Source organism: Oncorhynchus mykiss, chromosome 8, assembly GCF_013265735.2.
Source record: "Oncorhynchus mykiss isolate Arlee chromosome 8, USDA_OmykA_1.1, whole genome shotgun sequence".
Classification (NCBI taxonomy): Eukaryota; Metazoa; Chordata; class Actinopteri; order Salmoniformes; family Salmonidae; genus Oncorhynchus; species Oncorhynchus mykiss.
In genome coordinates, this window is record NC_048572.1 from 86473415 (window position 1) to 86488646 (window position 15232).

General features: G+C 41.5%; 1 protein-coding gene across 1 annotated transcript in view; it reads left to right on the forward strand.

The window, feature by feature from the left end:
• LOC110530844 (collagen alpha-1(XI) chain) overlaps positions 1-15232 on the forward strand; it is a 203533-nt gene that overhangs the window by 121141 nt on the left and 67160 nt on the right. Inside the window, exons 21-28 of the mRNA XM_036986621.1 lie at positions 1185-1238; positions 3778-3822; positions 8790-8843; positions 10787-10831; positions 11611-11664; positions 12777-12821; positions 12908-12961; positions 13633-13677. Of these exons, the coding sequence (XP_036842516.1) occupies positions 1185-1238; positions 3778-3822; positions 8790-8843; positions 10787-10831; positions 11611-11664; positions 12777-12821; positions 12908-12961; positions 13633-13677 (396 nt within the window). The remainder of the gene's footprint in view (positions 1-1184; positions 1239-3777; positions 3823-8789; positions 8844-10786; positions 10832-11610; positions 11665-12776; positions 12822-12907; positions 12962-13632; positions 13678-15232) is intronic.

The following is a 15232-nucleotide window of genomic DNA, read 5'->3' on the forward strand; positions in this document are numbered from 1 at the left end:
GGGAGTGACTTATATCTCCTGACAGAAAATACGACAGACGGAGTGGGAGTGGCTAATATCTCCTCACAGAAAATATGACAGACGGAGTTGGAGTGGCTAATATCTCCTTGCAGAAAATAAGACAGACGGAGTGGGAGTGGCTAATATCTCCTCACAGAAAATACGACAGACGGAGTGGGAGTGGCTAATATCTCCTCACAGAAAATACGACAGCTTGAGAAGTAGCTCTTCTCACGTTACCTCTGAGAAATGTGTTGTGTTCTGTATCCCAAATGGCAGCCTATTCCCTATGGGCTCTGGTCAAAATTAGTGCACTATGTAGGGAATAGGGTCCCATAGGACTCTGGTCAAAAGTAGTGCACTATGTAGGGGATACGGTGCTATTTGGGATGTCTCCATGGACACATTCTCCTGCTGACTGGGTTCATATGGACCAGCGTTTCCCAAACTCGAATCATCGGGAACCCCAAGTGAGGTACACGTTTTGTTTTTGTTGCCCTAACACTTCACAACTACACCGAATAAGTTTATTACTTGAATCAGCTGTGTAGTTCTAGGGCAAAAACAAAGGCGTTCAACCTTTGGGGTCACGAGGGCCGAGTTTGGGAAATCCTGAGGACCGTAGCAGAGGGGTAACAGGGAAAATGGTTGGTTAATGTTTGGTCTACTTGGCCTGTGTCACTGTTTCTCCATCCCTGTGTACCCATTTTGGTAACCAGATATATTTTTTTAGATATCATTTTTCTCACACACAAATGTCCAAAAAGAAAGAATAGACGGAAAGCTGAAACAGATTTACCCCCCCGACCAACTGTTGAGTACCTTCAGTTACCACATTTGTCCACATGAGGTCAGTGTTTCTCCAATTTATCTAGGCTTTGGTAGACAACACTACGTTATACTAGCACCACTGCTATCTCATAGTACCTGAGTGACTAGGCTACCGTCTTACTCTGGCATTAAAACACATCTCACGAGACAGAGTCTAGTGTAAGTACTGTAGCTTTTCGATACTCAATACAGTGGCCTGAATGTACACACAACTCATATCACCAAGACTAGTCGGTTACTGGGTCAGATACTGGGTCAGTTACTGGGTCAGATACTGGGTTGGTTACTGGGTCAGTTAAACAACATGTTTATGTTTGTGTTTTTGTCTTACTTAATGTTTTTCTATCATACAGGGACCTAGAGGTCTGCTTGGCCCTAGGGGATCACCAGGGACTGGTGGACAACGTGTATGTATACAGTACCTCTACAATACTACCATGATACTACCATGATACTACCACGATACTACCATGATACTACCATGATACTACCATGATACTACTATGATACTACCATGATACTGCCATGATACTACCATGATACTACTATGATACTACTATGATACTAACGTGATACTACCATGATACTACCATGATATTACCATGATACTACTGTGATACTACTATGATACTAATGTGATACTACTATGATACTAACGTGATACTACCATGATACTACCATGATACTACCATGATACTACTATTATACTACCATGATACTACTGTGATACTACTATGATACTAACGTGATACTACTATGATACTAACGTGATACTACCATGATACTACCATGATACTACTATTATACTACCATGATACTACCATGGGGCGGCAGGGTAACTTAAAGGTTGCAAGTTCGAATCCCCAAGCTGACAAGGTACAAATCTGTCGTTCTGCCCCTGAACAGGCAGTTAACCCAATGTTCCTAGGCCGTCATTGAAAATAAGAATTTGTTCTTAACTGATTTGCCTAGTTAAATAAAGGTTAAAAAAAATACTACCATGATACTATTGCAATATGCTTAATGCTGAAAGACATTACAGCCAGTGTATGTACCAGTAACTCTGCAATGCTACCATTATACTACCATGATACTACCACAATACTACCATGATACTACCACGATACTACCATGATGCTACCATGATAATACCATGATACTACTATAAAACTAATGCTTAATGCTTAGTCCTGAAAGACTATAAAGACAGTGAATGTACCAGTAACTCTACAATACCACCATGAAACTACCATGATACTACTGCAATACGCTTAATGCTGCAAAACTATGCATACAGTGTATGTACCAGCACCTCTACAATACTACCATGATACTACCATGGCACCACTATGATACTACCATGTACCTACCATGATACTACCATGATACAACAATGACACTGTTATGACACTACTATGATACTACTATGATACCACCATGATAATACCATGATACTACCATAATACTACTATGATACTACTATGATACTACCATGATACTACTATGATACCACCATGATACTACAATGACACTGTTATGACACTACTATGATACCACCATGATAATACCATGATACTACCATAATACTACTATGATACTACTATGATACTACCATGATACTACTATGATACCACCATGGTACTACCATGATACTACTATGATACCACCATGATACTACCATGGTACTACCATGATGCTAATATGATACTACCACGGTACTACTATGATACTACCATGATACTACCATGATACTACCATGATGCTACCATGATACTACCATGACACCACCATGGTACCACCATGATACTACCATGACACTACTATGATACTACCATTATACTACTATGATCGTACCATGGTACTACCATGATACTACCATGATACTACCATGATGCTACCATGATACTACTATGATACTAGTATGATATTAGCATGGTACTACCATGCTACTACCATGATACTACTATGAAACTACCATGATGCTACCATTATACTACCACGATACTACCATGATACTACTATGATACTACCATGGTACTCCTATGGTACTACCATGATGCTACGGTACTACCATGATACTACCATGATACTACCATGATACTACCATGATGCTACCATGATGCTCCCATGATACTACCATGATACTACCATGATGGTACCATGATACTACTATGTTACTACCATGATACTACCATGATACTACCATGATGGTACCATAATACTACTATGTTACTACCATGATACCACCATGATGCTACCATGATACTACCACGATACTACCATGGTACCACTATGATACTACCATGATACTACCATGATACTACTATGATACTACCATGATACTACTATGATACTACCATTGTACTACCATGATACTACCATGATACTACTATGATACTACCACGATACTACCATGATGCTACCATGATACTACTATGATACTAGTATGATATTAGCATGGTACTACCATCCTACTACCATGATACTACTATGAAACTACCATGATGCTACCATTATACTACCACGATACTACCATGATACTAGTATGATACTACCATGGTAGTCCTATGGTACTACCATGATGCTACGGTACTACCATGATACTACCATGATACTACCATGATGCTACCATGATACTACCATGATACTACCATGAAGGTACCATGATACTACTATGTTACTACCATGATACTACCATGATTCTACCATGATACTACCATGATACTACCATGATGCTACCATGGTACCACTATGATACTACCCTGATACTACCACGATACTACCATTATGCTACCATGATACTACTGCAATACACTTAATGCTGCAAAACTATACAGACAGCCTGTATGCATCCGTACCTCTATAATACTGCAATACTACTGCAATACCATTACTACTGCAAAAGTATACTTCATGTATTAATAATGAATTAAATGTTGTTCACAGGGTCTCGCTGGACTAGATGGCCAAGCTGGTCCCAAAGGAAACCAGGTAAGAAAGGATATCTGGTTATACATGTAACATCACGAGACACTCAGTCCTCTACCACACAACGATCCTGTCACTACAGATCACTGGAGGGAAAGTGAATACACCAAAAACAGGGCCTCTCATTCCAGTCTAGAGCAGCACCACTTCAATTCACTGACCCGACTGATCTGACTGATCTGACTGACCTGACTGACCTGACTGATCTGACTGACATTACTGACCTTACTGATCTGACTGACCTGACTGACCTTACTGACCTTACTGATCTGACTGACCTGACTGATCTGACTGATCTGACTGACCTGACTGACCTGACTGATCTGACTGACATTACTGACCTTACTGATCTGACTGACCTGACTGACCTTACTGACCTTACTGATCTGACTGACCTGACTGATCTGACTGACCTGACTGACCTGACTGACCTGACTGATCTGACTGTCTTGACTGACCTGACTGATCTGACTAACCCAACTGATCTGACTGACCTGACTGACTTGACTGACCTGACTATCTTGACTGACCTGACTGACCTGACTGACTTGAATGACCTGACTGAGCTGACTGACCTGACTGACCTTACTGACCTTACTGATCTGACTGACCTGACTGATCTGACTGACCTGACTGACCTGACTGATCTGACTGTCTTGACTGACCTGACTGATCTGACTGACCTGACTGATCTGACTGGCCTGACTTACTTGACTGACCTGACTGATCTGACTGACCTGACTATCTTGACTGACCTGACTGACCTGACTGACTTGAATGACCTGACTGAGCTGACTGACTTGACTGACCTGACTGATCTGACTGACTGATCTGACTGACCTGACTGTCTTGACAGGCCTGACTAATCTGACTGACCTGAATAACTTGACCTGACTGACTTGACTGACCTGACTGACTTGACTGTCTTGACTGACCTGACTGATCTGACTGTCCTGACTGTCTTGACTGACCTGACTGACTTGACTGACCTGACTGACCTGAATAACTTGACTGATCTGACTGACCTGACTGTCTTGACTGACCTGACTGATCTGACTGACCTGACTGTCTTGACTGACCTGACTGACTTGACTGACCTGACTGTCTTGACTGACCTGACTGATCTGACTGACCTGACTGACCTGAATGACCTGACTGATCTGACTGACCTGACTGACTTGACTGACCTGACTGACCTGACTGACCTGACTGACTTGACTGACCTGACTGTCTTGACTGACCTGACTGATCTGACTGACCTGACTGACCTGAATGACCTGACTGATCTGATTGACCTGACTGACTTGACTGACCTGACTGACCTGACTGACCTGACTGACTTGACTGATCTGACTGACCTGACTGTCTTGACTGACCTGACTGATCTGACTGACCTGACTGGTCTGACTGACCTGACTGTCTTGACTGACCTGACTGACCTGAATGACCTGACTGATCTGACTGACCTGACTGACTTGACTGACCTGACTGACCTGAATAACTTGACTTGACTGACCTGACAGACTTGACTGACCTGACTGATCTGACTGACCTGACTGACCTTACTGAAACCACGTGGGCCCATTGGGAGCGTCCACCGTGGCTCTCAACCTTACCCTTCAGTCCAGTAGCCATGTGGTTTTAGCCAGAGGGTCAGGTCATATTCCTCCCAGCTTGTGATTGGTCACCTGTAACCTTTGACCTGGCAGCAGTGGAGGACAGAGGTCAAACGACAGACTAGTGACTCATTGGGGGTCTGCAGTATAAAATGCCTTCTTATTCACTACATAGTGCACAACGTCTGCACTATACAGGGGTTAGGGTGCTATTTAGGACCTCTCCCCAGTCTACCAGGATCCCACGCGGCCCACTTCACCGTTTGTCAATACACTTCTATGGAAAACCCAGGACAGTGAACATGTTTGTTGTCGTCCTTAGACATAAGCATAACATAATACAAAAGTAGTGCACTACATAGGGAATAGGGTTCCATAGGGCTCTGGTCTAAAGTAGTGCACTACATAGAGAATAGGGTTCCATAGGACTCTGGTCTAAAGTAGTGCACTACATAGAGAATAGGATTCCATAGGACTCTGGTCTAAAGTAGTGCACTACATAGGGAATAGGGTTCCATGGGACTCTAGTGTGAAGTTGTGCACTACATAGAGAATAGGGTTCCATAGGACTCTGGTCTAAAGTAGTGCACTACATAGAGAATAGGATTCCATAGGACTCTGGTCTAAAGTAGTGCACTACATAGGGAATAGGGTTCCATGGGACTCTAGTGTAAAGTAGTGCACTACATAGAGAATAGGATTCCATAGGACTCTGGTCTAAAGTAGTGCACTACATAGAGAATAGGGTTCCTTTGGACTCTGGTCTAAAGTAGTGTACTACATAGAGGATAGGATTCCATAGGACTCTGGTCTAAAGTAGTGCACTACATAGAGAATAGGGTTCCATAGGGCTCTGGTCTAAAGTAGTGCACTACATAGAGAATAGGATTCCATAGGGCTCTGGTCTAAAGTAGTGCACTACATAGAGAATAGGGTTCCATAGGGCTCTGGTCTAAAGTAGTGCACTACGTAGGGAATAGGATTCCATAGGACTCTGGTGTAAAGTAGTGCACTACGTAGGGAATAGGGTTCCATAGGACTCTGGTCTAAAGTAGTGCACTACGTAGGGAATAGGGTTCCATAGGACTCTGGTCTAAAGTAGTGCACTACATAGAGAATAGGGTTCCATAGGGCTCTGGTCTAAAGTAGTGCACTACATAGAGAATAGGATTCCATAGGGCTCTGGTCTAAAGTAGTGCACTACATAGAGAATAGGGTTCCATAGGGCTCTGGTCTAAAGTAGTGCACTACATAGAGAATAGGGTTCCATAGGACTCTGGTGTAAAGTAGTGCACTACATAGAGAACAGGGTTCCATTGGACTCTGGTCTAAAGTAGTGCACTACGTAGAGAATAGGGTGTCATTTGGGACGTATCCCATGACTCAGTTTACTGTAAAAGGAACCCTCAGTCTCTCCAATGCAACTGAACTCCCCTGAATTAGGGCTTTTTGTTGCGTTACGTACACAGCTTGTGTTTTTCAAAATCTGTCTTAACAAACAATGGAAAGCAGAACAAACACCCTACAAAACACCCACAACATCCCAAAGGCATCCTTTCATCTGTATCAATATTTATTATTGTTTGTTCCGCCATGGTCTCGGCAGGGATGTGATCTAACACAGTCTCAAGGCCAGATCTAGTACTCCTAAGCCGTTCCCAGATGACTCTCTGCTCTGCAGCCGTTGTTTGGAGAGGACGCTGTTTCACAACACTGACTCTCAAGAGTACAAAAAAAGTCAAATCAGTTCAAGTCTTAGATCTTCAGCGCCACTCAATCAAACATGGTATCAGGAAGTTGCCAATGCCAGGGGACACAACAACATTTTTGTTCCACGCAGTGAGTCAAACAGCATAAATACACTTTTAGTGTAGTAGAATCGTCTTGTGATAAATGCAACAGCTTGAGACTGGCATCTATTATTCTCTAGGAAGAGAGTTATAGAGCGTTATAGAGTGTTATAGAGAGTTGTAGAGCAATATAGAGTGTTATAGAGAGTTGTAGAGCAATATAGAGCATTATAGAGCGTTATAGAGCGTTTAAAGAGTGTTATAGAGGGTTATAGAGAGCTATAGAGCGGTATAGAGAGTTGTAGAGCATTATAGAGCGTTATAGAGAGTTATAGAGCATTATAGAGGTATAGAGCATTATAGAGCGCTATAGAGAGTTATAGAGCGTTATAGAGTGTTATAGAGCGTTATAGGTTATAGAGAGTTATAGAGCATTATAGCGGTATAGAGCGTTATAGAACGCTATAGAGAGTTATAGGGCGTTATAGAGTGTTATAGAGAGTTGTAGAGCAATATAGAGCATTATAGAGCGTTATAGAGAGTTATAGAGCGTTATAGGTTATAGAGAGTTATAGAGCATTATAGAGGTAGAGAGCGTTATAGAGAGTGCTATAGAGAGTTCTAGAGAGTTATAGCGCATTATAGAGTGTTATAGAGAGCTGTAGAGCGGTATAGAGAGCTATAGAGTGGTATAGAGCATTATAGAGCGGTATAGAGAGCTATAGAGCGTTATAGAGAGTTATAGCGCATTATAGAGAGTTATAGAGAGTTATAGAGCATTATAGAGAGTTATAGAGCGTTATAGAGCGTTATAGAGCGTTATAGAGAGTTATAGAGCATTATAGAGAGGTATAGAGCATTATAGAGCGTTATAGAGAGTTATAGAGCATTATAGAGAGGTATAGAGCGTTATAGAGAGTTATAGAGAGTTATAGAGCGTTATAGAGAGTTATAGAGAGTTATATAGCATTATAGAGAGTTATAGAGAGCTATAGAGCGGTATAGAAAGCTATGGAGCGTTATAGAGCGTTATAGAGAGTTATAGAGCGTTATAGAGAGTTATAGAGAGTTATAGAGTGTTATAGAGCATTATAGAGAGTTAAAGAGAGTTGTATAGCTTTTATAGAGAGTTATAGAGCATTATAGAGAGTTATAGAGAGTTATAGAGCATTATAGAGAGTTATAGAGCGTTATAGAGAGTTATAGAGCGTTATAGAGAGTTATAGAGAGTTATAGAGCATTATAGAGAGTTATAGAGCGTTATATAGAGTTATAGAGCGTTATAGAGAGTTATAGTTGATTTCTTCTCAGGTGGAGTGTTGACTATAGAGATTCTGATCTAGTCTCTCAGTCTTATCTGATCTCTCTCTCTGTTCTACTAAGGTGTAGTGAATCTGATCTTCTCTCTGTTCTACTAAGGTGTAGTGAATCTGATCTCTCTCTCTGTTCTACTAAGGTGTAGTGAATCTGATCTCTCTCTCTGTTCTACTAAGGTGTAGTGAATCTGATCTCTCTCTGTTCTACTAAGGTGTAGTGAATCTGATCTTGTCTCTGTTCCATTCAGGGCCCACAAGGAGAGTCGGGGCCTGCCGGACAGCAGGGGATCCCTGGATCACAAGTAAGTAGTAGCAGACCAGGAGCAGTACATTTCATTTATTTTTATTTATCCTTCTCCTTTCTTTCTCCTTTTTTTCTTTCTCTTTCTCTTTTTCACTTTTCACACTTTTCACTTTTCCCCAACACTGTTCCCTCCATTACTCTACATCATCTTCTAAATGACACACATCTTGTTTAGATTTATGGAGTCACATCAATCCCTGTTGACAGTTATATAGAGGATCACTGTCTAGTTGACAGTTATATAGAGACAGTTATATAGAGGATCACTGTCTAGTTGACAGTTATATAGAGGCCCACTGTCCTGTTGACAGTTATATAGAGGATCACTGTCCTGTTGACAGTTATATAGAGACAGTTATATAGAGGATCACTGTCCTGTTGACAGTTATATAGAGACAGTTATATAGAGGGTCACTGTCCTGTTGACAGTTATATAGAGACAGTTATATAGAGGGTCACTGTCCTGTTGACAGTTATATAGAGGATCACTGTCCTGTTGACAGTTATATAGAGACAGTTATATAGAGGATCACTGTCCTGTTGACAGTTATATAGAGACAGTTATATAGAGGATCACTGTCCTGTTGACAGTTATATAGAGACAGTTATATAGAGGGTCACTGTCCTGTTGACAGTTATATAGAGGATCACTGTCCTGTTGACAGTTATATAGAGACAGTTATATGGAGGATCACTGTCCTGTTGACAGTTATATAGAGGATCACTGTCCTGTTGACAGTTATATAGAGACAGTTATATAGAGGATCACTGTCCTGTTGACAGTTATATAGAGGATCACTGTCCTGTTGACAGTTATATAGAGGGTCACTGTTCTGTTGACAGTTATATAGAGGCCCACTGTCCTGTTGACAGTTATATAGAGGGTCACTGTCCTGTTGACAGTTATATAGAGACAGTTATATAGAGGGTCACTGTCATGTTGACAGTTATATAGAGGCCCACTGTCCTGTTGACAGTTATATAGAGGATCACTGTCCTGTTGACAGTTATATAGAGACAGTTATATAGAGGATCACTGTCCTGTTGACAGTTATATAGAGACAGTTATATAGAGGGTCACTGTCCTGTTGACAGTTATATAGAGGATCACTGTCCTGTTGACAGTTATATAGAGACAGTTATATAGAGGATCACTGTCCTGTTGACAGTTATATAGAGACAGTTATATAGAGGATCACTGTCCTGTTGACAGTTATATAGAGGGTCAGTAATTGTGGACTTATATGTAACAGAAAACAGTGGGGCATATCGGACTCCACTGCCGTGCAGTGATTCGAACACACCTGTGTATGCTCAAAGCGTGCTGGGTAGGATGGCACAGGGCCGCTGGGTAGGATGGCACAGGGCCGCTGGGTAGGATGGCACAGGGCCACTGGGTAGGATGGCACAGGGCCGCTGGGTAGGATGGCACAGGGCCGCTGGGTAGGATGGCACAGGGCCGCTGGGTAGGATGGCACAGGGCCGCTGGGTAGGATGGCACAGGGCCGCTGGGTAGGATGGCACAGGGCCGCTGGGTAGGATGGCACAGGGCCGCTGGGTAGGATGGCACAGGGCCGCTGGGTAGGATGGCACAGGGCCGCTGGGTAGGATGGCACAGGGCCGCTGGGTAGGATGGCACAGGGCCGCTGGGTAGGATGGCACAGGGCCACTGGAAACGACCGCCCATCCAGGTTTGAATACCGTTCAGAGTGAACGATATAAACCGTTTTTTATTTCTAGTTCCCCTTTCCATATCAACCACAGATCATCTAGCTCATATGACTCTAAACTAATTGTGACAAAATGGCACCCTATCCTCTTCCCAGTGCACTACTTTGCACCAGGGCCCACGGGGCTCTGTAGGGAAAAGGGTGGCATTAGGAACGTACACCAGAACCTGTGTGTAACACGTCTGTGGTTTCTATTATCTTTCTCCTCAAGGGTCTTGTTGGTCCTCAAGGCCCGATCGGACCGCCTGGTGACAAAGTAAGTTTACGAATGTGTGTGTCTGTGTGTGTGTGTGTGTGTGTGTGTGTGTGTGTGTGTGTGTGTGTGTGTGTGTGTGTGTGTGTGTCAGACCCTGGTATCCCCCCCCCCCCCCTGTTGTTTTAGATGGACTTCACAGTCTGACCGTTTAAGTGATTTAACAGACTTACTTTCCAAGCTATGGGCACACACACACACACACACACACACACTCACAGACGCGCTCACACACACACTCACAGACGCGCTCACACACACACTCACAGACGCGCTCACACACACACACACACACACGTATACGCTGACGTATCTTGAAACAGTTTCAAGCATTTTGTTTCTGGTTATTACTGAAAGTAGGAAAAATGCTTAGGTTAATAAAATATTGTTTGTATTGTAAGTAGTCATGTTGTTCTAGCTCCATTTTATAACCTATAATCTCTCTCTCTCTCTCTCTTTCTCTCTCTCTGTCTCTCACTCTCTCACTCTCTCTCTCCCTCTCATCTCTCTCTCTCTCTCTCTCTCACTCTCTCTCTCTCTCTCTCTCTCTCTCTCCCTCTCATCTCGCTCTCTCGCTCTCTCTCTCTCTGTCTCTCACTCTCTCTCTCTCTCTCTCCCTCCCATCTCTCTCTCTCTCTCTCTCTCTCTCTCTTTCTCTCTCACTTTCTCTCTCTCACTCTCTTTCTCTCGCTCTTTCTCTCTCTCACTCTCTTTATCTCGCTCTTTCTCTCTCTCACTCTCTCTCTTGCTCTCTCTCACTCTCTTTCCCTCCCTCCATCTAGGGACCGTCAGGTCGTCAGGGATTGGCTGGTCTGGCTGGTGCCGACGGTCCTCCCGTGAGTCTTATTTAAAACAATTCACTTCCTGTTAGACGCAGACATAAACCTATTAGGCCAAATTATGCCATGTGCTACCAGTATTGTATATACAGTAGTACAGCATAGTATAGCATATGTATTTAGCATAGTATAGCATAGTATAGTATAGTATAGTATAGTATAGTATAGCATAGTATAGTATGGTGTGGTATGGCATAGTATAGCATATGTATTTAGCATAGTATAGCATATGTATTTAGCATAATATAGCATAGCATAGTATGGTGTGGCATAGTACAGCATAGTATAGTAGTGTATAGTTAAGTATGCCATGAAAGTATAGCAGTAGTTGTAGTATAGTATTATGTAAATAATGCCATACCATATAGTATTGGTATAGTAGTAGTTGTAGTATAGTAGTATGTAAATAATGCCATACCATATAGAATTGGTATAGTAGTAGTTGTAGTATGTAAATAATGCCATACCATATAGTATTGGTATAGTAGTAGTTGTAGTATAGTAGTATGTAAATAATGCCATACCATATAGTATTGGTATAGTAGTAGTTGTAGTATGTTAATAGTGCCATACCATATAGTATTGGTATAGTAGTAGTTGTAGTATGTTAATAGTGCCATACCATATAGTATTGGTATAGTAGTAGTTATAGTATAGTAGTATGTAAATAGTGCCATACCATATATTATTGGTATAGTAGTAGTTGTAGTATGTTAATAATGCCATACCATATAGAATTGGTATAGTAGTAGTTGTAGTATAGTAGTATGTAAATAATGCCATACCATATAGTATTGGTATAGTAGTAGTTGTAGTATGTAAATAATGCCATACCATATAGTATTGGTATAGTAGTAGTTGTAGTATAGTAGTATGTTAATAATGCCATACCATATAGTATTGGTATAGTAGTAGTTGTAGTATGTTAATAATGCCATACCATATAGTATTGGTATAGTAGTAGTTGTAGTATGTTAATAATGCCATACCATATAGTATTGGTATAGTAGTAGTTGTAGTATAGTAGTATGTTAATAATGCCATACCATATAGTATTGGTGTGTAATATAGTAAAATGCCAAATAATATAGTATGAATGTTTGTTCCAGGGTCACCCAGGGAAGGAGGGTCCTCCGGGAATGAAAGGAGGCGTCGTAAGTCTGATTTCATTCATTCAAATGTTTTATTCATTCATACCTCATCTGTTATATTACGCCATTGTCTTGTTTTGTTATGGTAGGGTCATCCTGGACCTCCGGGTTCTCTTGGCTACCCTGGCCCTCGCGGTGTCAAGGTAACGACCCTTCAGGGGTCACACCCTTTGACCTTTCTGTTGACCTTAGCTTGATTGATTGATTGATTAGCAGTTGTGTCATGCTCACCTCTTTTTTTAAGTGTAAAACATCTAAATGCTGAGATGAAACATTCTTACAGTATATATCTATTAAACATTGTTATTGTATATATCTATTAAACATTGTTATAGTATATATATATGAAACATTCTTATAGTATATATCTATTAAACATTCTTACAGTATATATCTATTAAACATTGTTATTGTATATATCTATTAAACATTGTTATAGTATATATATATGAAACATTCTTATAGTATATATCTATTAAACATTCTTACAGTATATATCTATTAAACATTGTTATTGTATATATCTATTAAACATTGTTATAGTATATATATATGAAACATTCTTATAGTATATATATATGAAACATTCTTATAGTATTAAATTGATTATACATTCTTACAGTATATATCTATTAAACATTCTTACATTCTTATAGTATATATCGATTAAACATTCTTATAGTATATATGTATGAAACATTCTTACATTCTTATAGTATTTATCTATTAAATATTCTTATAGTATATATGTGTTAAACATTCTTGCATCTCATGTTGTGTTGAGTCGTCTTTGATCCTCTGCTCCCTCCTACAGGGTGCTGAGGGCGTCAGAGGTCTTAAAGGCGGTGGAGGAGAAAAGGTAAACAACGCCAGTGTCTTCTTTAAGCATGGCGGACATTTACAAAATGGCCGCCTCATATTTGTGTTGGAGGTAGAAGTGGTTCTCAACCACAGATCGAGGATCGGATTACCCAACGTTCAATCATAACCTAAACCATTATGGGGGGGGATAAGGTAATATCTGAGAGGGGAAATGTCTACTTCTACCTTCACCATATGTGCGTCCCAAAATGGCACCCTATTCCCTATATAGTGCACTACTACCCATGTGGCTCTGGTCAAATGTAGTGCATAGTGTGCCATTTTGGGACAAAAGACATGTCTCATATTTGTAATTCCACACTATTTTTTTGTCAAGCCTTTTTAGCAGGCAGATCTGAAAACCCCTTAAATGTCTATCAGGCTTGAAAGGCTTCAGCTCATTTGGGTAGTAATGGGGTGTAGGACGTTCAGCTGGAATGAAGGAGAATGTGTTAGGTGCTGTGATCTGATAGTAGATTGATTGGCTGCCATTGTAGTTCCCAGCTGCTCTACACGTTCCATCTAATGTCTCCAGTTTGGTTTTCCTCTCTAGTCGTCATTTTTTATTTTGTTACCTTTATTTAACTAGTCAAGTCCGTTAAAGAACAAATTCTTATTTTCAATGACGGCCTGGGAACAGTGGGTCAACTGGTCTAGGAACAGTGGAACAGTGGGTTAACTGGTCTAGGAACAGTGGGTTAACTGGTCTAGGAACAGGGGAACAGTGGGTTAACTGGTCTAGGAACAGGGGAACAGTCGGTTAACTGGTCTAGGAACAGGGGAACAGTGGGTTAACTGGTCTAGGAACAGGGGAACAGTGGGTTAACTGGTCTAGGAACAGTGGGTTAACTGGTCTAGGAACAGTGGGTTAACTGGTCTAGGAACAGTGGAACAGTGGGTTAACTGGCCTAGGAACAGTGGGTTAACTGGTCTAGGAACAGTGGGTTAACTGATCTAGGAAAAATGGGTTAACTGGTCTAGGAACAGTGGGTTAACTGGTCTAGGAACAGTGGGTTAACTGGTCTAGGAACAGTGGGTTAACTGGTCTAGGAACAGTGGAACAGTGGGTTAACTGGCCTAGGAACAGTGGGTTAACTGGTCTAGGAACAGTGGGTTAACTGGTCTAGGAACAGTGGGTTAACTTGTCTAGGAACAGTGGGTTAACTGGTCTAGGAACAGTGGGTTAACTGGTCTTGGAACAGTGGGTTAACTGGTCTTGGAACAGTGGGTTAATTGGTCTAGGAACAGTGGGTTAACTGGTCTAGGAACAGTGGGTTAACTGGTCTAGGAACAGTGGGTTAACTGGTCTAGGAACAGTGGGTTAACTGGTCTAGGAACAGTGGGTTAACTGGTCTAGGAACATTGGGTTAACTGGTCTAGGAACAGTGGGTTAACTGGTCTTGGAACAGTGGGTTAACTGGTCTAGGAACAGTGGGTTAACTGGTCTAGGAACAGTGGGTTAACTGGCCTAGGAACAGTGGGTTAACTGGTCTAGGAACAGTGGGTTAACTGGCCTAGGAACAGTGGGTTAACTGGTCTCGGAACAGTGGGTT